Source organism: Daldinia childiae (genome assembly GCF_008694065.1).
Source record: "Daldinia childiae strain JS-1345 chromosome Unknown Scaffold12, whole genome shotgun sequence".
NCBI classification, from domain to species: domain Eukaryota; kingdom Fungi; phylum Ascomycota; class Sordariomycetes; order Xylariales; family Hypoxylaceae; genus Daldinia; species Daldinia childiae.
In genome coordinates this window covers 194791-222248 of record NW_022984653.1, presented here as the reverse complement: position 1 = coordinate 222248, position 27458 = coordinate 194791, and the positions used below count along the sequence as shown (strand labels likewise).

Genomic DNA, 27458 nt, shown 5'->3' with positions numbered 1-27458 from the left:
TCCTGGAAACTGGCGTCAGTTTATGGATTGGCCGGCCGCCGTTCCAGAGCAGTATCTCTCTGCGCTTTCACAAAGACACTCAACGTCTCTTATCATATTCATTTATTGGTGTTCCATCATGCATCGCTGTCCAAAGAAGTGGTATGCTGGTTGGACTAGCAGGGCTGCATCAGTAGCTATGGGATATTTAGGGGAGGAATGGGATCGTGTATTAGAAGTACCCCGGAAGCTATTAGCTTTCGAACCTGGGGATTCCAATCCCTCTTCGCAACCTTAAGGAAGACATTCGCCAATGTTACAATATCAGAAATTAAAGGCTTTTTTATTCGTGCATCTTCAGACTCTGGGGCAATGTTCACATAATAAGACCAACTATCACTCTGTGTGGTATTTATATGCGACAAACTCCGCTTGCGGAGTTATGGAGTTAGTCCTTGCCCTCTCGATGCGACACAGCCAATTAGATTAAAGAATCATGCTCTCTATTAGGGACTTACTTCGTAATCTTGAAATTCTTAGCATTATAATATGGTAGTCCATATCAGTTAGACTTCACGTATGCCCCTATCTATATCGCTAATAAGCTCTTGTATAGAACGTTGGACTCTTCTAATATGAAAGCATATACGATATATTTAACTTGGTCGTTTGCTCGGATCGTGCTCCTTGGTGAGGGGCAAAGTCAAGAGTCATGGACTTCACTCAACATATCCGTAGACGGACGTCTCCATGCAATTCGACCATTTGCGCTGCCATGCTACTCGTTATATGACGGGAATGAAGTCGCTATCGATGAAGTGGCTTGCACCGTTGTCCGAGAGGAATATTCTACAAATTTAATACGCGCTGAAAAACCCAGTGGCTATATGAATCTCCAGGGTGAGATGTGTCTAGGAGATCCCATGAACCAGTGTACATTAGATAACACGATAGTTCCGGCAGCCCAGCCCGCTCCAGGGGCTTCGTGCAACCAAGGCAGCATTCCTTCGTACTACATTAAGGTCGAGAAAATTTCGGATATTATTGCAGCTCTAAACTTTACCCAGTATCATGGAGTCCCCTTAGTTATTAAGAACAGCGGGCATGATTACATGACTAGGAACAGCCAGAAAGGGTCAATCGCTCTTTGGGTACACAAGTTGCAAGGCCTTACTCTCCATAATGACTTCATTCCAGAGGGATGTGGAGCAGACTTGAGGGTTGGCCGGACCATTACCGCGGGCACCGGTGTCAGCACGGGAGATATTTACAATTTCGCATATGAACATGAAAGCACATTTATTGGTGGTTATTCCCCGTCGGTTGCGGCTTCTGGGGGTTGGGTTCTTGGTGGTGGACACAGCGTGTTGTCACCAGTGTATGGCCTTGGAGCTGATCGTGTCGTTGAATTTAAGATCGTGACGCCTGATGGGGTTGTTAGAATTGCAAATCAATGCCAGCACGAAGATTTGTTTTGGGCTCTGCGAGGTGGCGGTGGAGGGACATTCGGCGTTGTGCTGGAAGCTACTCATCGTGTTGAACCGTTAATACCTGTCGCTGTCGCAAGCATCAAACTACCTTCGAATATCACAGCAGACACATCTATAAAGTGGATTGAATTGATGGCGCGGGAATCCTTAGCTTGGGGTAAACAAGGATGGGGAGGCCACGCGGGAGGCACATATCTGACTTACATGAATCCTGCACCGGGGATAGCTAACTTAACCGACGATGGAACTGATGCCAGGAACTCTATGAGAAGTGCATCAGAATTTGCACTTGCCCACGGGGGAGATAGTATGGTAGAGGTTCTCCCTAACTTTCTCGACGTGTGGAACAAATACGTCTTACCAGGGGCTATGACAACAGCTGGGGTCACTCGTGTGCTGGCAACGAGGCTTATACCCCAGAAGTTATTTAGCGACGATGCTGGAATTGAGAAATTAATGGACTTCATAAAGACTACACAGAAGTTAGGATTTGACCCACGGAACTTTTATTGCCCGGCAGATACACCCTTTGTAGTAGACAACGCGACGAAGCTGAGAATGCGGAACAAGACGAGGGCAACAACTTCCGTCCAGCCAGCCTGGTATAATTCCCTCTGGGATATTTCTACATCATTAACTATTGCCTGGAACGCGTCATACGCCGACCGCTTGAAAAATCTAACTGCTATTACAAGAGGAACGCTTCTGGCGGAGGAGTTAACAGGTACCGATGGAGGGACGTACCCGAACGAAGCGAACCCCTTCACTACGAACTGGCAAGAGTCTTGGTGGGGAGATAACTACGAAGCTTTACTCCAAGTTAAAAGGAAGTATGATCCAAGGGGGCTCTTGAAGTGCTGGAAGTGTGTGGGGTTTGAAAACAAGGACATCTTTACCGACAGATTCAGTTGCCAGGGAAAGTTACAAGTGGATGTCGACCGTAACGTGGCAAATATTGTATGATCAAACTTTACCTGGGGAATGTCGCGCTCAAATTTACTCCCTAAATTAAGTAACGAGTTCCGTATGGGATCAGAATATACCTTGCATGTGTATTTGATATTTACCTCCCCTAGGACAAAAACTATATAATCTCACATATAGAGTAATGTGATCTGCAATACTAGCGCTTACTCGTGGTGAACTAAATAGTCTATGTCAGGATATAATATAAAGTCTCGTGGTGTCTTCTAGAATTCTCCAATATGCGAATGGAAAAGATAAAGGGAGTAGTTACTAGCGAAAGCTTCATATCTGACGTCCCTAGAGTATAATGCTTTGGCTGATGATAATCTCCGGAATATGAATAGAATATAGATTATGGAATGACACCGCGAATGGACTGGTCGTTTTAAGTTTTCGTATTCGCCGAGCCTTAAAGGGTTGTGTAATAACGATCAATGATATAGCTTATATCAAGAACTCGTAAAATATCGAGTTGTTATGGTTTGTTCGAAAATAACTTACTTACTAGGTTAGATAGTTAGACTGTAGGCCGTGTATCAAAAGAGTTCAATAAACACATATTCAAGCTGCTACATAATGGAAATTTAGTTTATCCTCGTAAAGGGTCTAGTAAATGATCATTAGATATAAACTATTCACGAATCATCGAGAAACTATTTCTAGACTTAGTCATAATTGGATGGTTTTATTTTACGGCTCGTGTGTGGTTCAACCGGAGTAAGCTAAAGATTCTTCGAATGAGCTGAGCGGAGCCGGACAAAAGAAAGAATGCTGAGGGACAGAGTTCGTGTTGTCAGAAGGTGGTGAGCGCTTACCTCAGGTAGGTATCCTTCTTGGTTAGGGCATTCTGACATCTCGTGTCCTGTAAGATCGGCTAAACTTGGAGATATTTTGCATATAAATGGTTCTTGCCCAACATAGAAGCCTCGGAGGCTAGGTGGTCTGGGACCTATAACGGAGTCTTTTATGCCATGACCCGTTATCCTAGGCATTAAATTAGACGACACTATTGAGATGTAGTCGTCCTTGAAGTCCTTTATGGCTAGTTAATTCTATCAAGGCGTATACGTACTATACAGTGCGATTTTATATACCTGTTAACTGTCAATAGTGAGAATGGCTGCATGGGGTATCACTATGATGTTATGCTCGAGGCCTAGATAAATGGAACTGGATAGAAATGGTCATACTTAGGCTCCAACCTGTCACAAGGTAGAACCAAACAGCATGGAAACAATTTCATTGTTCCGCAAGGAACTCTAACTACCTAAGAAGTTCTACGTCTACCTATACATATTAATCCTGTTCTTTGTTCTAGATGTTTCATCTAGAGTCCTGACAAAAACTTGTAAACAGCGGCCGTGAACATATAAAAACTAGTGTTAATTGATTTATATGTTATATAACCATTTTACGATGCTATATAGAACCACGAGTCGTTTAGAGATTCATTTAATTCACGAGGTTCACTTTTTGGTGTAAAAAGGGGGCACAAGAAGAGAAGATTTATTAAAACTAAACTAATTAAAAATTAATCGGCTTCGGCCTAGGTGTACAAGTAAACAATATGGACTTTCTTATCTCTGCATTCCTAACGGGATACAGGAATAAAGTCATCTTCGTACATGAATCTCTTCGTATCAAGCCCTAGATTGTCTGGGTTGACGTATGAGGACATATCGAACTTATTAGTAATAGAATTATAAAGGCAACTTCCGGCTCGGCAGAAGTCACAGTGAGCCCTGCCAGCTGGAGCAGAGTCTGTACAACCACAAGTACAAGAGCATTTGGCCATTATGAGTTGTTGTTGTTGTTGTCGTCGGGAAGAAGATTTCGATAGGAAACGAGGAAAAGTTGAAGTTGATACGGAAACGGTATTGGAAACCTAGTATTTCTCAGAATAAGATATTGTGAATGAGGTTTATTGAAATGGTACTATAGGTGATTGTACTGGATGGATACTAAAACTTCGAAATGGAAATTCGGATTTTGACATTCGATAGTTATATCCACTTGCAAAACATGAAAACGATAAGTTAGTTAATTGTGTTTTTAAACTAAAGGGCTGATTCTAAACTGCCATATTAAAACGCTTTCATAGATACCAAATTCTAGCTTATGATTTACTACAGTACGTCTGTTGAAAGACATACTATTTAAGTAAATTTATGTTTAATATGAGGTTCTCGGCCGTTGCCTTGTTTGGCGTCAGTCTCGTCGTCAGATCTTCGGCTTATCCCCTCGGGAGACGTGACGTCTAAGTTATATATCTCATGTTCATGGCGTTTTAGTATCGTATATCATTGAAGTACCTATCGACAGCATAGTCGTAAGTACGAGCATGTCATTTAAAACTTGAAATTAATATTGAATAATAGATGGCCATTATCAACTTGACGTTCCTAGACCTAGACACCGATATTTTTGTCATCATAATTGATTCACCGGGCCTTGCAATGATGGGATTTTGTGTTGGAACTCTTTGCCGCCTGTGGAGCATCTCAACCATCGGGTGAGGTTACGAAACATGGAAGATGTATGGAAGATGTATGGAAGTATTAATAAACTTGGCTTTCGCATAATGATATAAAATGTACCTATAAAAGGGACCTAGGGGTAATATACCTTGTTTCGAAAGATGGTGCTAATTTTTAGTGGTAACAAATTCAGGTTAGTTACTTCATGTTTTGTGCGGGCACTGTGTTTTTCCATTTTAACTTCTAAACGTTGAAAAACAGGGATATGACGTACAACACGCAAATTGTGGCTAGCTAGAACCATAGTTGTGGCTGAATACATGTACAGTCCGAGTACGGAGGTACATAGGTACCTAACCTCAGCTTCTCACTTATACGTGGTTAACAGATTAAGACTCAAAATATATTACTTCCGGAATACTTAATCAATCAAATTTAGAGGAGGTATACACGTGTGCTATTGGCGCCGGAGAACTGTAAATGCTTAAACTACCTAAGAGGAGGTACATATAGGTCACTAGGATGTTAAATGTTATTTGGTGGAGATGTTACTTGAAAGAGCAAAGTATCAGAACGTTCGAAATATTATGGCAAAATACAATTGTAAATATGTCTCCTGATTTTGGGAAGACTTTTATCATCCAAAATTACCTATTCAAGCAAAACTTATGCTAGAATCTTCGAATGGGTTTGTATCTTGCCATATAAATAAGGCAATACGATACTTATTAACTGCTTCAAGTAACATCTCCACCAAATAACATTTAACATCCTAGTGACCTGTATACGTTATGGAGGGGGAAAAATGATATGTCACTTATTACTTTTTACATACAGGTATGAGCCATCAAAATCAATAGGTGACACCAACGAGTTTCTACAGATTTTATTGGCACTTCAGTAATACTGGAAAGTTGCATTCATTTTCCCACTTGCCAAAACATCAATTTGTATAGTCCACGTAGCCCAAGTTCTAATCTACCAACCTCCCATCCATAGTATTGTCAAACTCCCGTTATCCATTCCTAAACACCAGAGTGCCATCAAAATCCGACCGAAATAAACTTCCAAAAACTGTGTTGTGTATTCGATGTCGCAGTTGATCTAAGGGGTGGGAGCCAGCAGAAAATATGCACAATAGCTTTGGCAAGTAGCATACGCTGGAGGGCCGAGGGCAGGGATCCACAGAGTTGCGGCAGCACACATAGATTGGCAGCCTGCATACGTTAAGAGCCCTGCCGTGGCGCAAGTTGAGATGGCCATTATGACCATTGACACCTTTGCTTGATGCATTTTTGATAGATAGAAGGTATATTAAATTTCGAATTTCAGTGAGGCACGTAGGCCGTAGGCTGTAGGTGGTCTGGCGATACGAAGAGCAGAGTCCGCGTTGGTGAGTTGTGTAAAGTCGACTTATTCTGCGATCTAAATTGTATTTCAGATTGAGAGTAGTGATAGAAGACGACGCAATATATATGTAAACTATATAAGAGTGATGGTTGGGGTCCGGTATGCTTGAAGTAGGTAAGTAGGAGAAGAAATGAGAGAAAGGAAGAAGAGTAGAGAACTGCAGGTTTAAATGGTCGTTTGCAGATACAAACGAGCACATAGATACCTGCCTGTTACCTCTTACTGAGGCTCCAAACGCCATGTTCTATTGACCTTATCGGAAGCAACCTATAACGTGGCGGGCTACGTTGTTACAAACGTCATGTTGGTTCGAAGATGGTTATTTCAATGCGACTGGTGACATTTGATTGGTCGATAGGAGGGTGGATATCCGAATAGAGGTACAAAGAGGTACACTCCCCTATTCTTTTTGATGCTATTGGATATTGGCACTCGTGTATAGCTGCATAAGTTTTGACCAATACTACAAAGCGAAGCAGTGATTATTCTAGTTCCTTCCTTTAGAACAATAAAGATCTGTACCTAATTAAAGCTGGCAGTGGACTTTGCGGTCTGGGTGACATTATGATTACCTAAGAAGGTAATTACCACACCTCGATATCCTAGTATCTTATTTGAAGTGTTGCAGAGATGGATATATTCATACTTCACTAGCGAGTGTAGTACAGATGGTTAAAACAATAACCATCGAGATGCTACGCAGGAAATATTACATTGCCTTGTTGACATAAAATATATATTTAAAATACCCTGAATAATATACAAAATACCTGATCATTTCGATATGATGTGAACTGCCTTGCTGCAGATAACTCATTATGTTGACAGCCTGCTCTCATCAGTACCTAGTATTATGAGTCTCTTTGAGAAAAGAACTTCAATGTCATCTGTACTGATTCTAGATTCCAGAGTCGTCTTGGTCAATATCCTGTGCTGTCTGGAATGAAGACCAGGTTGAACAGCTGTCTGTGAGTGTGTCCGTATCCGTTATAGCCGCTATTTCGCTATACCTCTCCACGAATTGCAATGCAAATCCTTCGCTTGTATGCCAACCAATATGGCACTATATCCCATGTTAGATATAAACTTGAAACGAAGGAACAAAATGGATACTTACATGCATGAGCCAAACGCCGGGGTTATCGGTCTCAAATGCTAGCACGATGTAACCACTGGCGGGTAATAAGGCAGTGTCCCGGCGGGGTGGGTTATCCAGGTTAAGAGTGACGCTGCTGGAATATGAACCTGTGTCCTGAGCGAGTATGAAAAAGTCGTGACCGTGAAGATGAATTCTAAGGATATAGTTAGTATGCGCTTATTCTTGATATTACATACGGATTGAGGTTCCAATGCATCAAATAGACTGATACTGAATGATACCTAGAGGAACTTGAGAATATTAAGCAGGTACTTACGGGTGGGGAACAGGGAGGTCTGTCTCGATCGCCAAATATACCCATACGTTCGCATCGGGCAACTCGAGGACAGAGTCGTCGACTTCAAAAGCGCTCTCGCCATTCATGACTTGTAAAAGGGTAGGGTTTGTCCAGTTAACCAGCATAGATGTGCTGTTTAGAGTCCATTTAAAGAGCCCATTGAGGGTGGCGATATCTGCTACTTCGTTTGTGACAGCCGAAGTAGTGCCTACTGTTTTGCTATGATACGGAACAATATTGTCCGACTCATCTGTGCAAGAATCAACATAGTCATATCCAGTAGTCTCTGGTGTTGAGGCGGTATCTGTGTAAGTTATAATGCCGCGGATGTTATCCTCGCTATCGTTTTCGGAGCAAGCTGATTGAGGAATAGCTCGGAGCCAAAAGTTATCAGCAGTAGAAGCCCTGCGATTCTCCGGTTAGTTTACCATAGATTCTTGGAGGTAGTATGGTTTGAAAAAGGGCACTCACTGGTCGGCAGTAACGACAATATCATAACGTTGTCCTTCAAGTGGTTAGCATAAAACGACCACAAAACGAGACGAATAGTTATCTTCATCTACTTACCGATACCAATATTAATAACCGTTGCGTTGTATGGTTGGATTGGCACAAGATCAGTCGCGATGACTTGCATTGTGTGGTTATCAATAGTGAATTTAAAGTGCGTGTCGATAGCTCCATTGATGAGTCTCATTCGATAGGAGGTCCCTGAAGTGAAAGAAGTTTGAAATCTTGAACCAGCATCGTCATAAACGTTAGTACCATTGATAAGCCCGTTTTCCATCGTAGGGGGACCGCTTGTCTGTGCTTGTGTCCAGAGTTGATCCACCGTGTCGTGACTCCAATCTGATAAGAGTATGGTCCCAAGATCCTCATCGTAGTTCGCAGTAGCTGGGCCATTGATGATTATACCTCCAGCAACGCCTTCCCACGCTTGAAGCGCAAAGTGCGAATGGTACCAAGTCGATCCATATTGGGTTGCTCTCCAGGTATACGTCCGAGTTTCCCCAGGTCCTGTTGGACATTGAGTGATAGAAACAACTCCATCATTCTCGTTTGTAAAGTTCTGACGTATGCCATGGAAGTGAATAGCTGTTGTAAAGAGTTAGCCATTGAAAATCTTGACAGTGTAAAAAAAAAAAAAAAAACGGAAGCGAGGCAACAAGTCTCAAGGAGAAGGGTTGAAGCAAATTTGTAGTTAAGATAATGTATAGATAGGTAGGTACCTATACACCTAAGATTCTACTCACATGTTCCATTGTTAGAGGTAGTTAGGGAATTCGTAACATGAACTACGACTGTATCACCCCAGTCCGCAAAGAGAGTTGGTCCTGGAATTGAGCCCTAAGACATGAAGTTAGTTATTTATTCAGTTCAAAATAATAAATAAACAGTAAAGTAGTGAAATTAAAGTTATAAGCTTTAATTGACTTACATTAACAGCCATAGCCGAGCGAGAGGTTCCATCCGGTGAAACAGTCACATCAGTGATATCCAGCCAATACTCTTTAGTTACTCCAGTATCGGGAACCTCAGTAGTATAATCGGTATCGATGGAGAAATCGCACCACTCGTTTCTGGTTGTTGCTGTGTTTCCTGCACATGCTGCCCGAGGATACAAATTCATAGAAGATGAAAAGGGGGAGGCCGCAACTGTGCCGCACAGGAATGGCAACAAAAATGTTGATATTTTCGAAGCGGCCATAATGAAAAGAGGTCCGCTATCGTTAAGTCTCGAGGTTATAAGTTAAGTTTAGGTAGTTAAAATAAGAAAGAGAATTGTAGGACTAAGCTACCTAAGTAGGTAGGTAGGTAGGGTTTGAAGTTGAAGTTGAAGTTGAAGAGGTAGAATGAATGACTGTAATGTTTCTATAATTTGTATTCACCATGAGCGCAGCTGAGGCAGACTTTATGTCCACGATAGCTTCTCCTAAGTCTCACTTGCCGGCTGAAGGAATCTGCACCATGAGAACTTGAATCGTGAGGACCCATTATACCGTAGCACTGCGTTACAATATTGAATAACTATACGGCCGACAATCAGACCACATATCCACCCCCTTAAGATTAAACTTGGCTCAGCCCTGGCGACCTGAGTGCGTGTCATGAGTCCAAGATATTCTCGTATTGTTGTAGTACGCGTAACGAAACATACTGAATTCCGCGAGTTGTGTGGAGCCTGTGGCTTGAATGTGATGAGCCGGCGTCTCACTCCCCCGGAATTGGACCGAAGTTGTAGACAAACGTCCCTCGGAAACATGACGAGAATCTAGATTCCCCTTAATACAGCATCGTTAAGCGATCCACAGCCACCTATATTGGGCGTACCTGGTGGACGGTTTCGGGGGTCACCATCTAGACGCCCTGCGCCTTATCGTCGTAATTATCAATTATCAATTATCAATTATAGAGAATAGAGATTACGCTATTTTTTGTAAGCCCTGCGATGGCTAGCTGATTATCTTGATAAATGTAGGTTATATAATCCATTTAAAATCACGGGGGGCAGTATCAAGTATAATATTAGTATAATATTAGCAATGCTATCATCTGCCGAAAGAGAGAGTGGCATTGAAGCTATGAATATAGTTGCGCTTAAGAGCTTAAAAGCTTACGCGTTTGATGCATGGGCACCCTGCGAAGTTTCCGCTTGCCGCACCCTCCCGTTCCCCCCCCGCGGGCCCACAATCCGAATATAGAGGCCAAGGCCGTAGTGAATAACTCTATCTTTAGACAAGACGTCAGTTTCGAAGGAAGAGCTGACGAATCTTCAATCGGGGTAAGTAAAGCTATCGAGGATATGAAAAGAGACCTTCTCCATCAAAAAGTTCAATAACATTGAAGCAACATAACTTTACTTATTAACCTTTTCTAAGTCTTTTCCAAGTCACAACTATATTTTTCTATATTTTCGATCAATTATATTTCAAATCTTAACTATTTCTCAAGAAACTATCTACTTCATTAACCATGCATCTATTGCAGAGCCTCATGCTTGGCATCCCAATGGCTTTAGCTGGGTCACCAATTATTGTACAACGTGCTCCTACGGCACCTTTTGGATTGTTCGCTTACGGCGATGGAATCGGTGGTGCACCTGTTTTCACAGATGGTGGTATGATATTTTCCATGTCTGTTGGAATTGGAATAACGCAATTTTGACTTCTATAATAGAAAACGCCTTTATCGGGCGAGCAACTCGCTCAAACGACAGCGAAGCAGCTCAGATTCAGTGTAAGCCGCGCAGACAACCTCTCGTATATGCAGCTATGTTAACTCCCAGTCAGTTATATCCGGTACAGACAATTCGCTGCTGGCCAGTCCCAACACCACTACCGGCAATGCACCCACTTGGTCAAACCTCACGTTCATGGTCCCGGATACGACATCTTCATCTCATCAGGTCGGATTCACTAATTCGACTACTTCTACCGATAGGTCAGGATCTGGGTTCGTATTCTATGGAGACTTTCTACTACACAAGAACACCGACGGGGATCTCAAGGCATTGTGGTATGCTGTACCATCTGATGAAGATCGTATTTGGACCTTGAACTGGAACTCAACCGACGATGATACCGAAGGGAAAGTGGTTGTCACCCTGAAGGCTACACCACCATCAAGGCCAACGGATAAGAACAATTAGGCCTAACATACCTTATACGTTGATCCATTTCCATTCTCCTTGAGAGTTGCCGACCATCTACCTCGTGGGTTAGACTGATAATCGCAAGTTTCCCACTGGTGGGATACTACTCTATCGGCATTTCATCTCTAAATCGAAGTTTTTGTGCTGGCTCGAGAGGATTGTAATTAGCTCATCGTTTGAAAAGAGGCTTAGAATTATTAGTTTCAATGCTACAAGTTATATTGCCACCATTACTGTTCAGTTCTGTATAAGTACCCTTTAAAGGAATTATTGTATCATTTCTTTAGTATTGCATTTTATAGTTAATAGTTAAATCTATTTGTGATGTATCTGAGAATAATGAGAGGTATCAATAATAAAGTCCCTGGTGAGATGATACAAAAATTTACGTTGGCGGTTATTTCAGGGGGTTCCTCGCACTTTCAACAGCTACGGAATAGCTACGTACATAATAAGGGGAAGATAACTATACGAACTTATACTTCCCAAGGTTACACATATACTGCGCCATTGAGATTAAATTAGTATCATAGAATCCATCTTACTTTTGAGTCGTCGGTCCCGACCTTCTTGCAGCACGTATATCACGCCAATCGGGACTAATGGAGTTGAAGTCAAGATAAGCAGCTGCACACGGACATTGAACGATATTATTTTTTCATACCCGGATATCGGAGATGGAAAACACACGAGCTAAGAGAGACGCCATCTGGCTTAAGCTTTTTCAAAATTGTAAATCATACGTAAGCGCCATGCATCACTTGGCGCATGATAAGCAGGGACGAGATTCAAGTGGTTACATACCGAAAGGTAAGCATCATCTGCCTCTTATTCAAAATTTAAAAAGTGAAATAATTCACAATAGCCTATTTCTGTGTTACTTGAATATCGAATATAGCTACCTAAACCGTAAACAAAAGTGAGATGAACACATCTAGGACTTTAAGAGTTGTTTTGCACAAGTCCTTAAACAGAAAATTTCCGACTATTTATACCTCTACGATATCACATCGAGAAGCACATCGGAAGGCTTCAAGCCACCAGCTGAATAAATATCTAGGAGTTAAATACAAATCCCGTTCGGAAAGTCTCAATTTCCGGCGTTTCATTCATACGCGCAGCCAAGCAGAAAATATGAGCATGCAGTCGCGTGGTCGGGTTCCCATTGAACCCCAACGTGTCGATGCTCCCCTCACCCAGACTGCTACCTTCTTAATAGTTACCATTAATAATACGCTACAAGCTGTCGGTGTGGTGCGCTCGGTTCTATCTAGCATCGATGGACTAGCTAAAAATGTCTCCATTCGAGACCTCAGCGCCGGATTTGCCTGTACAGTAGGCATCGGCAGCGAAGCGTGGGATTCATTGACCCAGTTACCCCGGCCAGCAGAGCTTCATCCATTTCCTGCTATCCATGGGCAGAAGCATACTGCCGTCTCGACACCCGGGGACTTGCTATTCCATATCCGCTCGGAGCGACGAGATTTATGTTTCGAATTCGAACGACAGCTACTAGATGCCCTTGGCGATGCCGTTACCGTCGTGGACGAGACGAACGGTTTTCGTTATTTCGATGTTCGCGACCTTCTCGGATTCGTAGACGGCACGGCAAACCCTGTGGGACCAGCCGTCCCAGCTTCTATCCTCGTGAGTGAAGAGGATGCGTCTGGTGCAGGTGGGAGTTATGTTGTGGTCCAGAAATATGTGCATGACGTGAAAGCGTGGAATGCTCTCCCTACTGAGCAGCAGGAGCGCATTATTGGGCGCAAGAAACCAGATAACGTCGAGCTAGATGACGCCGCAGCAGGTCAACAGCAGTCGCATAAGTCACTAGCCAGTATCGAAGACGAAAGCGGCAACGAGCACGATATCCTTCGGGATAACATGCCGTTTGGATCTCCCGGCTCGAAAGAATTTGGAACATACTTCATTGGATATTCGAGAAATCTGTGGGTTATTGAACGGATGTTACAGCGTATGTTTATTGGTCATCCGCCTGGTTTACATGATAGGCTACTTGATTTCTCTACCCCTCTAACAGGCACCACGTTCTTTGCACCATCTTCTGATTTCTTAAAAAGGCTGGACGCGGAGAGAAGCTAGTTGTTTTCAGACATAACTGTCTGTCCGACATATAAAATGTAATGGAATAAAATCTGTTAGTTACCAAATAACCTTTTAGTGGTGTAGTGGTACGTTGACAGTTGTCGACACAACTATCATTAAGTCCGTTTCCATATCTACTCCTGGTTGCAATGTACTTGGAGGTCTAACATAGGAGGTAGTTACCTTATATAATAACTCTGAGGTAGATATATAATTATCAGAATTATCTAGTCGATAGTGCATCCTTTTGAGTAAGGTTTTTCCATATTGTATCTAATAGGTAGGCCTTATACTGAATTGATGCATTTCAAGCGACAATTAATATAACAAAATTATAACTGCAAGTATTTCGTAAGGGGCTATGCTAGAGAAGCCTTGAGCGTGGCATCCCTTTGATTTGTCCTGAAGTAGCTGCCGGTAAGATCTAAGCCACCGTATAAGCAAATGCACATGTAACCAGTGGTTATTCTACCTCGGGGTTTCCAAGGCAATATAAATTACTAGAAGGTAGTGGCAATCATGAATTAAATACCTAGTGATATTAACTATCCCGAACTCACCCGGTGGTCGGATCTAGCAAAGTGGCTCGACATGTCTACCTTAACACCTCCTCACGAGGGGCCATATTCATACAGACTTAGCCGCGACCGCTTTAGGTTCATCATCCTCAACCGAGGAGATTGGCAATCGCCACTCCGGTGTCAACTTATATCAGAGAAATTGGACACTACATTATCATATCAAGCATTATCTTATGCTTGGGGCTCTCCATCTGTAACCAGGCCTATTGTTGTCAACAACATAAACATGATGATTACGATAAACCTCGACACAGCATTGAGATACCTCAGAAGAGAAAATGCCGATATAGTGCTTTGGGTTGATGCCTTGGTACGCACCCTAAACATTATAACTTAAAATATCTGGTTAAAGGATCACGGCTAATGTACTTTATCTACTTTCTACCTAGTGCATCAACCAGGCCGACCTTGATGAACGAGAAGTCCAAGTAGGGATCATGCGACAAATCTATCACCGTGCTGATAATGTAATCGTGTTTCTTGGTGACGGAACAACTCACACCTCTAGTCGTCTTCGGGTATCAAGGCCGCAAGAGTTCCTGTTCCACAACGACTCATACGATAGTCGATATGTTGCTCAGTTCCTCTCTTATTGCAGAGATATGCCCACCTATAAACTGTGCAAAAGTTTCGGCATATTTTGCCTCATTAGCCTGTTTGCCCAGCAGGAACACCAACATATAAAGGCATTACTATCCCTCAAAACTAGAGTATTGCAGGCAATATTTGAGGATCTTCGGATGATGCTATTAAGTCGATGGTGGAATCGCATGTGGGTTTTCCAAGAGGTTAGTTATCCGCTATTCGATTTTTCTGTTGGCCTTAGGACAAGCATGTTTCAATATATCCATCTCACCTAAAAATCATTACTACTTGAGTACCTACCTGGATTAGGTACTTAAGGTACCTTAGTAGTTAGATGCTAATTTTCAATCTATAACTCCCAGGTCATAGTATCAAAAAGGGTTCTTATCCAGTATGGCTCGTCGGTGGCTCCATTAGAGCTGTTTATTCGCGCGGCGCGGAACATCCAAAATTTGAGTGTGAAGAATTCACTATTGAAGAAATTATCCTCCGATAACATGAAAGTACTACGTTGGTTTGCGGAAAATCTTATCAATATCCAGAAAAGTCGCCTGGTACATACCCCTGTTAGCTATGGCAATACCGACATAGAATTTGCTGGTCAGTTGCTGCTCACACTGCTACGAGCGACGGGTAGCCGTAAAGCCTCTGATGAGCGAGACAGGGTATATGCGCTTCTTGGTCTTCTACCTGTCAACCTCGATATCTTCCCTAATTATCGCGTGGCAACCCCTTGGGTTTATACACGGGTCGTTCGAAGCATCATAGCAACAACTGGAAGCCTTGACGTACTTTGCGGAGACCTTGGACGAAAGAACAGGGGGGATCTCCCATCATGGGTACCTGACTGGAGCGCCATCAGCCTCAACGAAGAAGTTCGCCGCACGGAGGTCGCTACGAAGTTGTATAATGCTTGTGGAAACTACAGGTTCGTCTGCTATACTTCGCAGGAGTCTTTTTGGGGTATAGCTTGCAATGAAGTCGCTTGTAGGGAAACGCCCACTATACGAGCGCCTGTAATGCACGAGGTGCGTGAAATATTAGATCAACTCGGGTTACGCTCTTGGCATTTCAACCAAAATCGTTTAGCAATTGTAGGAGCTCCTGTTGATGAAATAAGATACTGTAGCGACCAGTTTCTTGACCTCACAGATGTGAACCGACTCAAGTCACTCTTCATCCAATGGGCTAATGACTCAAACCTGCCTCATAAAGGCGGGATATCCACCATCACTCAAATCGATACGGACAGTCTAAGAGCCTTGGTTTTCGATTTGAAATTCGTGTCTGGGAAGTTTAGAAGACTCGAAGACGAAGACGAAAGAGATCTACGGATGTGGTTTGACGCTAAAACATCATCAGATAACCAGAGCTACCAAGATATCTTAGGTTTCGATTATATCTTAAAATTCATGTCGACTAGGCGACGTTTATTCTGGACACTCAATCATAAATTAGGATGGGGTCCCGATAGTTTGAAGGCTCATGATAAAATATATGTTTTGCCTGGTGGTAGGACCCCTTACGTGCTTCGGAATGTGGCATACGGTATGGGAACATCATTGAGAAGAAGAATGGAAATGGAAATGGAAACGGAAACGGAAATGGAAATGGAAAAGAAAATGAGAATAAGAATAAGAAAGGAAATGAGAAAAAGAAGGGAAATAGAAGGGAAAGCAACAGCGGAAAAGAATGAGAAAATGAGAATGGGAATAGAAAAGAAAATAAGAAGAGAAATGGAAATGGAAATGAGAATGAAAATGGAAATGGAAATGAGAATGGAAATGGAAATGATTGGTGATTGCTATCTTTATGATGCCATGGATGGGAAATATCCAAATCCTCCGAATATCGGGACTGACCAGGCGACTACAATTATTCAAGAGGACTACATACGCGAACTAGCCGATATCCAACGCTTATTTCGACAACAACTGAAAGCTTCAATAAGCGAACGCACACCGGATAATATTCTTGAGCATTTAAGGAAAGTAATTCCTAACGTTAAAGAATGGATGTGGGACAACCTTATTTTTCTGGTATAACGAAAGAACGAGCTTGGCGATCTGGGAGGTGTATAAAATATTAGGTACCTCTTATAGGTATTTTACTTTGCTATGACTTCACTTATACTAAGTTCTCGGAGGTGTTTGCCATTTGCCATGTGACCTTTCGGGGTAGGCTCTTTCATTAGATAGGTACTTTCTTCCATAAAGATGATGCATGTGTTATGTTAGGCATGATACTCTATTGATGTTGTAAACTTTGGCGTCCGAGGATAGATATATAGTTATTGATATTTCTATATCCATTCAGGTTAACGCTATAAACGAGCATAGTAGACATCCATGGCCCTCTTCTCTATCGGCCCAATTCGCAAAGTAGATACAAACCATCTCTTACTAGTCTCTTCAAGCTTCTAAAACATGTCCTTAAAGTGTTCATATACACTACTACCTATCTCATAAGGCATTGTGACACCCCCGTTAACAGGTAGCGGTCCAGCCGGGGTCGGCGGGTCGTTCGAGTTAGTACTCTTCCCCATATATCCTTCGAATATTCGAGACATCTCGCTTGAGATTTGGTGTCCGTTTTGTACGCCGCCGAACGACGAGGACACCCCTAATACCGGCGAAGGTTGCGAACCGTAGGCGGAAGCTAGAGTTGGAGGGGCGCCCATCTGACCGGTAGCCAGTCCGGCCATCGTCAGAGCCGCCGTAGAGTGAGGATCCTGCGCCAACCCGAGATGAGGGGCGACCTCTCGAAGCGACTTGATAGTGCTCCAAAGCCGTTGCGACACCCATGATTTAGATGATAAGTCCTTTACTAGCTCGAGAGCCATATAAAACTCGTTGCGACAAGAGTCGCTGAAGTTAACTGGGGCGTGACATGATGCTAGGAAGAGTACCGCAATCGCGGCTAACAGAAATTGATGGTAGAATACCTGGATCTTCCTATATATATTCGTAGTATTGTTCAAGTGCGTCAAGTAGCAGATTGTATTTTTGGCCAGTTTGACGGCACGCTCGGCGAATTCTATATTCTCCATGATGCTGCTTTGAGTATGCAAAATAGGGGTATATAGCCATGTTCGAATCTGATTAAAGCGGAGGTAAGTCCATATCTGTAACCGCTGGATATCATATTCCTTCTGTGAGTTTACCGGGGGATTTAGATATCTAGGCAATGCCTCCCAATCTGTCAATTCAAGCTGTGTTTCTCGGGGCACTTTGGTATACCATTCCTTTATTCGACAATCAAGTTCTTCGATGGCACCTGGTTGTACGTCTGATTCTGTGCTAGGCTCAAAACTTCGTACGAGTCGCCATACGCTTGCGCTGAGCTTTGAGTAGTTAATCATAGCGACTAGATAAGGATGTGAATCCTTTAAAGCAATGTTAGAATTGATAAATTCCTTAATGTCAAACAAGGCGAGAAGATATCTGCCTTATTATGCTCGGCATGATATATCAATGACTTACGGGGTATGGTAACCGAGGGTCAATTTCATCGTCTGGGACTGTAAATGGTAAGCCAGTACCAAAAGCCCATCGATGGTCTAATACATAAGCTGCCCAAAACGTGTTGATTGCGTTACTGCGTTCCTCTTCATCGCTGATTCGTTCGATCGCATCACGACGGTGAAGCCCAAGCTCGAAACATAGACGAGCTACCTGTCCCATAGTACGCCATGCGAGGATTTCGTCATTAGCGAGGAAATAATAACCGGCCTAGTTATGAGAAATATTAGTATCCAGCGAGGCTACGAGTTCGTGAAATCCTTTATCTATATTCGAATAGGGACACGGCGAGGATGATAGTATAAGTATGAAGGCAGGTAAAACATACCACAAGAGCTAGTATTGGCATATTCTTCACATCACTCGGATCGGACATTAACATTCTATCCGTCGTCGGTCGAGCGCTGAGAAAGAGCCTATGGGCTTTCTCGCTGTTTCCGTGCTCCTCAACCTGCATAGCACAACAGATGACGAGCTTGAGCAGTAAGGTATTACGATCTTTGATACCGCCCTCCTCTCCAGACCAAGCGACCATGAAATTCTTCCTAGCCGCCTCCATCCACGAAGATAGAGTCCGCGCATGCCGGATGACTGACTCGATTTTAACCACAGGATACATGATGCCAACTTCTTCATCATGCACACGGCATAATCGCACCAATTCGTCCTTATCAAACTCCCACAACGGATCCCGAGATGGGCCTCCAGGAGTACTAGCCACCTGAGCTGTCAAGTTTGGAGACGGCGCGGGGCTATCTTGACCGAGGCTATCGAACTCGCCAACATCGGGTGAATTGCTATAACCCATTTTGTGTAATGTATTCTTAGCAACATCCAGGTTGAATCGCGTGCTCGTCGGTCCGCGGAAGCCGGGCTGTCGAGTTTGAGGCAAGTCGGATGGTTTGTGAATAGGCGTGATGGAAGGGATCGAAGAGGCTGAAGGTGTACTCGAAGCGGATGGCAAAGTCGGCGCTCGATCTTGAATGGGGGCTAGTCGGAATGCCTCTGATCTAAGGGCATTCATGTTCGCGAATAGCGCGTCGACCTGCTCTTGTAGTTGGTTGACCTTATTGGTCATCTGCTTGAACTCATCCGAGTCTTTAAACGAACCCGAGCAGCAATTGGGCGTGTATAGGCATTGGAGGTTGAGATTTCCGCATCTTTGACATGGTGTCTCGCCATTGCATTTGATCTTGCGTCGCTTGCACTCGTTGCTGGATAAGTATAGACTCGGTCAACGCGAGAATCCCCGAATTTACGTCGCGTAATCGTTATGTAGCCTACGCGCTTGAAGACGAAAGGACTGACAAGACTCACCAAGCGATAGAGATATATCTATTTCTCTTGCTCCTCTGCTGTGCCTGACCTTTCGAACCAGGCGATTCATCTATGCTATTCTTCCTCTTAGCACCGGTGGTGGTTGTAACGCTGCTACTACTGTTGTGTTGTTGAGAGCCGGGGGACACCGGGGGCACCGAAGCAGGGGCCTCGCCCAGAGTAGTCAAGTATCGCACCTCGCCGACTTGATTCTCGAAGAATTCCATGATGCCATCCCTCCGTGTCGCCCTTCGCTCTGCTGTTACTGATGCTGCTGCTACCGCTCGCTATTGCTAGCATCGTGTTCTAGTGTAGTATTGAAACAAGGAGGGTGAGGGCGAAAGTAAAGAGGACGATCGATCGCAAGAAAACTATCTGCCCCACTGCTATTGAAAGGATCGGGGACTTTATTAGTTCCTGTTATGGATCTGCTAACCAGGGACAATGCTTTTGTTACGGGGGGGTTACCTCATATGCTTTTAAAGACTCTAAGCTACGCGCTATTATTGGTCTTTACATAATAGAAAATGCCTCGGTCTAATTAAGAGGTAGTTAATGGATCGCGTAACCTGAATAGGAGTTGATTATTTTTATATCTCTAAGTATAATATATTACACATAGTTATTCCCCAAGTCGATATTCAAGTTACGCGTGTCAGTGGCTACGACCGGATATGTCGAACCGACCCTTTTAGCGGCCGTAAATGTTACTTAAGTGTTGCTATCGCGCACATCCTAGCTAGCGTCGCGAATAAACTCGTTCCAAGAGCTAGTGCTACTATAGTAATAAGCTAATATAGGTCTGCCTCTTTGTGTGCTATATCTTGATACTAGACATAGGCATGGAGGATTAGCAGGTTAGGTACAGTTCTCGGGCTTGTAAGCTAGTCTCTCGACCAAACGAGTCCTCGGAGCTTTATATCCTAGTATCTTTGAATTGACCACTTAACCTACCTCTCATCAAGAGGAATAGATCGATCATTTAAGTTTTATCAAACTACGACTCATTACTAGATTCTCCATATTAGACAGGCGTTTGTAAGGAAATAGGTATTAAAAATACGTCAGGATGTCCGTCTAATTTCACCCACACACGATGAATACCTTGGGTTAGGTACCTAAGGTAACTAACATGACCCTTTAAAGATAAGAAAAAGCATGTCGGGGTGGTGGGGAAAGCCACTCGATTACAAATTGAATCGGAAAAGGAGCAATACACATATCACCAAAGACGTAACCCGATAGTTATAATAGTAAAAAGAGCTAACAGTAGTGCCAACAACATTTACATTGATTCATTATATTGGACGATATGTTGTTGTTGGCTTCGTATGAACAAGCTGAGGTTACGCCCACCAACAAATGCCACAAGGCGAACAGGCATTTCGAGAGTAGTGGAGCAACATAATGCTTGCAAACATCGTGTCCAACCACGACATTATCCCTGACAAAAGAAAAGAAGAAGTTCTCTGCTCCCTGTATTATTCGAGAACCCGACGATATGGAACGGCGATCTGACTGGTGTTCGAGAAGAAAGGTCCTTTTTTGTAAGCGCCTTGGACCACACTTATGGGTATGATACCCCTGTAAATGTCTCGGCTTATTGCGGCTGACCGAAGCCCAATATCTACCAATTGCCCTGCGCCAACAGGACTTACGTCCTTAGCACCACAGGGGCGGTGCTGGTGTAATACAAATCCAAGTTCATAACCTAAACGAAGCCCATCATGATAATACCCATCCATCTATGGTTGTCACCCGTTTACCATTCGCTATGCGATGGCGGGATTGCCTTCACGATTTAATGGGCGTTTCAATACATAATAACGAACAGAAGCTTGTAGTTAAGGTTGCATTTCTTCTAGGGGATCTAAGAGATGTTGTGCAATGTCTGTCGTGAGGGCCTCGAGGGCATATGGGATCCCGAAAACAGCAGGAGGCTCGGGTTACTCAAAGACTTTCCCGAGGTAGTACAATTCCGGTTTGATGAACTCGGGGATGAACTTGACAAGATTTTTGGTGAGGATATTCGAATCCTAATATATTCGAAATATCACACATTGACTACGTACAGACAAGTTACAAATGAAAGAACCAGAGCGCTACGTCTTTGGCCACCACGTTGACTATGATTCATTAAAGCGATCTCAGGAGCGCGGCTGTGTCGTTTGTAATGTTCTTGATCAAGACGAAGCGAACCCAACTCTCGCAAAACTGGGATACTATTCTGTTTTTTGTATCGATTTCACTCGGTATAGATTCGACCAACCGGCGATGTACATCTATATAGGTGACGAGATGGAACAGATATTCTACGAGTTAGTTGCCTATGATGGTAAGATACTACCAAGGTAATAATCGAACTTCAAACTAACAGTTAGTGAAGAGAAGGACCCTGTTAATTCTATCATATCCTCTTCTACCTCAGATGCGAAGACGTGGGGTTTGGTCCAATCCTGGGTTGAAAGATGTTTAAAATCCCATAGCCTATGCCAGAACCAAGCAATTGCAGGGTTTTCGCCAACTCGCCTTCTTGAAATAGTCTCGATGAGTAGCGAAAAGACTTTTCGACTCGTTTCAAGAGGAGAATATGATCCAGCAGAGCGATACGTGTCATTAAGTCACTGCTGGGGTCCTGGGCCGACGAAGGATAAACTGCTTCTTGAAGACAACACTATTCAAAGGCTACGCGGTGGTCTCCCAATCAGTTGTCTACCAAAGACATTCCGCGACGCTTTTGAGATTGCCGAACGTTTGCATATTCGCTACATCTGGATAGACCGTCTCTGTATCAAACAGGGCTCTGATGACGACTGGCGGGCAGAATCAGCAGTCATGCAAAAGGTCTACAGAAACGGGTTCCTCAATATCGCTGCCCTTGGTTCTAAGGACGACGCAGGTGGATGTTTCTTTGATCGCGATACAACACAAGTCGCACCTACAATTATCAACCTAAGTCCTAGGCAAGACCTTCCATCGCATTACAGATTTGAAGATGAAACGAAGACGTGGGCACGGGATTTTCAAGAGGAAACACTAATTACGAGAGGGTGGGTTTTACAGGAACGGATGCTTGCGGCTAGGAACCTCTATTTCGGCAGAAAACAGGTCTTCTGGGAATGTTGTACAACTAATTGTTGTGAGACGATCCCAGCCGGACCACTGCTTATAGATTTGACTCGTAGGACATCAGGCTTAGATGCAACCACCTCAAAATCTGGAAGGTTCGCATGGAAATGTCTCATAAAGCCGACTGAGACGTTTATCAGAAACGACACCTCTCTCCTTACGAACTTACTAGGGGAATGGAGGGGGGCAGTCCGGGAGTATTCCAATTGCAACCTTACCTACCCAGCCGATAAGCTAATTGCTTTGTCTGGGTTAGCAAATGATATGGGGGCCAAATTGAGAACCCTTGACTTGAAGTATGATGCATACCATGCCGGAATGTGGGAGATATCAATGCCTTCAAGTTTATTGTGGAAGGTTAATGGGTGTTGCAATAGATCTTCGATTAACCGTGCACCTTCATGGTCTTGGGCCTCCATTGATGGACCTATCGATGTCGTTACAGGTGGTAAATCTTTAAATTCGGAAAAGTTGTTAGTCAAACTGATTGACGTTAAGAACAACTCCATATGCAAGCTTAAGGGGCCTCTCTGCTCTGCGAAAGGATTGCGCCCAATGAAGCCACCCCACACAGCGTGTAATGTTTACCGCATGTGTAGCCTTAACTGTCTTAACACGGGGATGCCGATTGAGGCTAATGTGGCTAATAACTCTGCCTCTACAATTAGATTTGATGATTCTCGAGATCAATACGATGAAGTGCTGTTTTTGGTGTTTTGGTCCCATCCATATCTTGAGATGTCCAAGATTGTAGCTGGGGGACTTGCACTAATACCAGATGCAGGATCTCAAACCTTGTATCGTCGAGTTGGTTATATTGATGTTTACGCTGAGGTTGATTTCGAGGATCAAGACTTAGATGATTTTAATCCTGTATTGGATGGATGTCAAATAGATACAATAGAAATCATCTAAACTAACATCTACTATCTTAGCATCTTACTGTTTACCGTAATCCTTACTGGAAGTAAACGCCCATTGCCTTAGGTTAGGAGGTACATAATCACACCAAGAGATTATCTACTAGATGGGATAATTATCATTTAATAACGACGACCCTAGTCTTGATACATGAGGTATTGTAGTTAGAACTATGCCTTGTCCAAAATGCACCGCGATGGTATCAGAGTCTTATATCGTGATATATCTGAAAACATCCTAGAACTAGATCGAGATTTAAGAAATGGGGTAGGATTATCCAAAGGAGGCACCGGATTAGAAGCGGATATACAAGAGGGCGAGGGTGAGGATGCTTATTCGGCTGCAGCTGCCTTCTTCTTCTTCTTGCTGCTAAAGTTTGAAACGCCTGGCGTCGGTGATAAATGTATTATAAGCCTTTGCCATTCTTCTTCCATCTCCTTCCGCCCCTTTTCGGTTTCTTCGTCGTATTCTCTATATTCGGGAGCCCACTCGAAGCCTTCTAGGAATGGTTTGTCAAGTTCATCGTCGGCCTATATAAAAAAGAATTTGGTTAGCTGTAGTGTTCGCATAAAAATTATACAGTATGTTTGTCCGACACCTGGACAACCTAAGAATATCATAATGGAAAGATGCTACTTGCCCTCTTCTTGTTCATCTTATAGATAGCGTCTAATGCATCTTTGATAGTGACGCCTTGGCGATTCCGTGCCGTTATCACAGAGCCAAGGTCCGTTACTAGATCAATTGCTCTCACCATTGGTGTTACCAAGGGCTTCTTTAGTATGTCTTTCTCCTCGACATGAGAGGAAGATGTATTGATCTTCCTATATTATAGGAATGTTAGAAAATACATATATAGTAGTGCTATGGCAGGAGATATAACACGATCAAACTTACCATCCAGTTCTTTGCGTTTCCGGTGCCAATTGGAGTTTCGTTCTCGTTTCCCCTATATTCATTGATCATCAGTCATGACCCGATGTATCCGATACATCATTCCAAAGGTTAGTACTTACACATGTCCTTCATACTCTGTACACCAGCTACACTTGAGCTGGCTCTGCGATGAGAAATCTTCTCCTTCGGGGGGGACTCGGAGAGACCCTGGACGGCTGAGTCTACTCTGGTGAGAGGTTCCGCCATAGTGAATTTATAAGCTGATTGGTGTATAAGTATAGGATTAGAGCTTGCAATATCCTAGCTATTTTAAAACAATGGTTATTAGTGTTAGATGCATAACAATAATATTATTAGTGAGACAATAGAGCGTGGATGAGCTACCTTAGCTAGTGGTGTTGACGATAGCAATGACTATAAGAATAGCAATGTCTAGAGAGCCAATGTCTGTGAGACGAGAGAGAAAGAGTAGAAAGAGGAGGAAGAAGAGGGGAACGAAGAGCAATTTGAAGGGAGGGTAAAAAGGGGCTTGGAGAGGAGGGAGAGGAGGAAGAGGGGTTCTGGCCTGCTCTCCTGTCCCGTAATGTGCGAGGAACCATGATGGATCGGCAACCAGCTGATCAAATTCCTGGTGCTGAATTTCGTAATGATTGGGCGGGGTTGAACTACAGTAAGGTGTTGTCGAGACACTGGTGGTGTGCTCATCGCGTGACCTTGAGCTATGGTTCGCTGAGCTCCGCCGGTGAGCGGTAACATCATACTTACGCAAAGGGGTATAGTGTTAAAGATTTATTAAAATGTAGAGGTTCAAAACCTGGGGTAAAATCCGGGGCGGGTGGATAAACTCCACTGTCCTGCATACATAAGGTAATTATCATACGTAGCCTAGACCAAGGATGTTTCTCTCGATGGTTACGTATTATGTATTACACCTCCACCAGGATGGTAACCGTTAGGGGCTCCACTGCCCCATACACAATCTACAAGTAGCGGCCAGGGGATTTTATATGGGAAATCCCCTAATTTCTACTTTTTATTCTTTTGTTGATTTCGAAATATGAAGATGCCAGGCCTCGCACAAGCCACTCATATGGGCCACCACGTATTTTCTTCATATAAATTGCCTTGTAAGTTACCTGCGGGACTCAAATGGGGCAGGATGGAGCCTCTAACGGTTACCATCCTGGCGGAGGTGTATTCGTTTGAACAAGCCTAATATGAGGTACCTAATGTAACTTGTATTAGTCGAGTACTCCGAATCTTATATATATTATTATTACTTACCCTAACTATCCTAATAGAAAAGATTAGTATAATTAACTATAACTACGAGATGTAAAACTATCTATTGGGGGGATATTAATCATGATTATTTACATGTCGTGATTGATCACCAAAGTTGCCAAGTCTCACCCGCGATGTTACCCCTAATGCCTTTCGTAATGCACGACATGAGTCGTTAATTAACTCCAAAACCCCAATCGTTTCCATATTCTTTTCCACCACGGCAATACTAGCCTTCCTAGCTGGCTACCTAAGTACTGTGCAAGTTAAAGATATGAATTTTCCTTATGCAGCAGCCGATGCATCCGGCATAGCCAAGCATTCATCCTTTGTAAATTTCCCCTCGATCTAGGTCGGTAATCATGGAGGTCAAGCTTACTTGGTTGGTCATGTCATCGTTCCGAGTCTTAATAACTATAAAATAGAATAGAGCGAGGAATTGGAAGTTGGAATTGAGGTTAGACTTCGCTTTACTAGGTATAGGTAAAGGGAGAGCACAGGCGATTAATATCTTGTGTCGCAGTAACTTAGGTACCTCATAATAGAACCCCTTTGTACCACGATTAGCTTCCCAAATTAATTCAAATGTAACCAGCGCCTTCAAGAAGCTACAATAAATGATATTTCTACCTAGGTAAAATCCTCTAGATCGTAAAGACGAATATATTTTCTAAAAATCATAACAATGGCCTGAGGTTACTTTGATAATTAAAATCGTATATCTTACCATTCGTACCCAAGATTCCGTTGTGATTTTAGGTGATTAGACGCTGTAAGACCCAATTGTTTATCGCGAAAGCCCCGCGCCTTATTGCTGCGTTCAAGGCGTAGCGCATGAATTCCAAATAAGAGACTGCTGTAAAGTGAATTAAAAGCAAACGGTATTTACTTTTTATTTCGAGGAATACGATGCACGTTTTAAACCTATCCCGAGTTGAGGTTATATGTTGTTTCACCGGCGCTACAATCTTCGCTGGCTAGTAAACCAATTATAATAAATGAGAGAAAAATGTCATCTGGTGGACATGTATTCTACTATGGTAACAAATCTCATCAATTACATCAATGTATTATTCCCATCTTGAAGACCCCCTCGTCATTCTTGAAACGAAGCATATCTCCTACTTCCGTTCCTGTCCCGAGCCAGTTACTCCTTTAACGGTATTATCTAAGGTCCCCGTGACACCTTTGCCAACGTTTCCGACTCCCTCCGTTGCTGAGCCGGCCGTGTTACCGACCCCCTCGGTCGTCTGATTGAGGGCATTTCCGGCGCCTTCTGTCGTCTTGCCGACCGCTCCACCAAGGCCTCCGAGAAGTCCTCCTTGGCCCTTAGCCTTATCGCCGCCCGTGAGGATATTTTCGACGCCCCCAGTCACGCTACCGAGGAGCCCGCCGCTTCCGCCTTCGTTTTGGTCTTGGTTGCCTGTGTTATCGGTCATGATTGAATATCTTGAGTATGTGTTTGCGGATATCTTCTTTGATGTGTCTGAATTTAACAGTTCAAATAGAAGTTCTTATAGGAAGGTGAGCTGGCAAGGTATAAGGAGATAAATTGTTCCTGAAATAGGAGGGTTAGGACCAAGTCTTGCGTTCCCCTTTAAACTCCCTGGTGCTCACGCAAAGTAGGTGTGAACTTGATGTTTTTATGACGTATCTTTATTGCTTCAAGTGTGTGATATGAAGTCACGCTTTATATATATGTACAAA

General features: G+C 43.3%; 8 protein-coding genes across 8 annotated transcripts; 4 read left to right on the top strand and 4 right to left on the bottom strand.

The window, feature by feature from the left end:
- Nucleotides 1-614: 614 nt before the first annotated feature.
- On the top strand, nucleotides 615-2432 carry GL218_08298 (putative isoamyl alcohol protein; the record flags this gene model as incomplete). The annotated part of the gene is made up of 1 exon (XM_033585097.1): nucleotides 615-2432. One exon carries the CDS (start codon nucleotides 615-617, stop codon nucleotides 2430-2432), a length of 1818 nt encoding a protein of 605 aa, XP_033440779.1.
- A 4788-nt stretch (nucleotides 2433-7220) lies between these two features.
- Nucleotides 7221-9466, bottom strand: GL218_08297 (Laccase-2; the record flags this gene model as incomplete). The annotated part of the gene is made up of 7 exons (XM_033585096.1): nucleotides 7221-7385; nucleotides 7440-7614; nucleotides 7738-8163; nucleotides 8230-8263; nucleotides 8326-8853; nucleotides 9012-9105; nucleotides 9197-9466. 7 exons carry the CDS (start codon nucleotides 9464-9466, stop codon nucleotides 7221-7223), a joined length of 1692 nt encoding a protein of 563 aa, XP_033440773.1.
- Nucleotides 9467-10731: 1265 nt separating this feature from the next.
- Nucleotides 10732-11407, top strand: GL218_08296 (putative cytochrome p450 protein; the record flags this gene model as incomplete). Its single annotated transcript, XM_033585095.1, has 3 exons — nucleotides 10732-10876; nucleotides 10936-10995; nucleotides 11049-11407. The coding sequence occupies 3 exons, from the start codon at nucleotides 10732-10734 to the stop codon at nucleotides 11405-11407; spliced, it is 564 nt and encodes a 187-aa protein (XP_033440774.1).
- A 1137-nt stretch (nucleotides 11408-12544) lies between these two features.
- GL218_08295 (putative deferrochelatase/peroxidase YfeX) lies at nucleotides 12545-13513 on the top strand (the record flags this gene model as incomplete). Its single annotated transcript, XM_033585094.1, has 1 exon — nucleotides 12545-13513. One exon carries the CDS (start codon nucleotides 12545-12547, stop codon nucleotides 13511-13513), a length of 969 nt encoding a protein of 322 aa, XP_033440771.1.
- Nucleotides 13514-17101: 3588 nt separating this feature from the next.
- Nucleotides 17102-19747, bottom strand: GL218_08294 (uncharacterized protein; the record flags this gene model as incomplete). Its single annotated transcript, XM_033585093.1, has 4 exons — nucleotides 17102-18067; nucleotides 18165-18413; nucleotides 18532-19417; nucleotides 19521-19747. The coding sequence occupies 4 exons, from the start codon at nucleotides 19745-19747 to the stop codon at nucleotides 17102-17104; spliced, it is 2328 nt and encodes a 775-aa protein (XP_033440772.1).
- A 1650-nt stretch (nucleotides 19748-21397) lies between these two features.
- On the top strand, nucleotides 21398-22777 carry GL218_08293 (putative heterokaryon incompatibility protein; the record flags this gene model as incomplete). Its single annotated transcript, XM_033585092.1, has 4 exons — nucleotides 21398-21539; nucleotides 21595-21855; nucleotides 21907-22570; nucleotides 22720-22777. The coding sequence occupies 4 exons, from the start codon at nucleotides 21398-21400 to the stop codon at nucleotides 22775-22777; spliced, it is 1125 nt and encodes a 374-aa protein (XP_033440776.1).
- Nucleotides 22778-23902: 1125 nt separating this feature from the next.
- On the bottom strand, nucleotides 23903-24713 carry GL218_08292 (putative homogentisate-dioxygenase protein; the record flags this gene model as incomplete). Its single annotated transcript, XM_033585091.1, has 4 exons — nucleotides 23903-24100; nucleotides 24211-24394; nucleotides 24468-24519; nucleotides 24587-24713. 4 exons carry the CDS (start codon nucleotides 24711-24713, stop codon nucleotides 23903-23905), a joined length of 561 nt encoding a protein of 186 aa, XP_033440777.1.
- Nucleotides 24714-26872: 2159 nt separating this feature from the next.
- Nucleotides 26873-27190, bottom strand: GL218_08291 (uncharacterized protein; the record flags this gene model as incomplete). The annotated part of the gene is made up of 1 exon (XM_033585090.1): nucleotides 26873-27190. One exon carries the CDS (start codon nucleotides 27188-27190, stop codon nucleotides 26873-26875), a length of 318 nt encoding a protein of 105 aa, XP_033440775.1.
- Nucleotides 27191-27458: the final 268 nt, after the last annotated feature.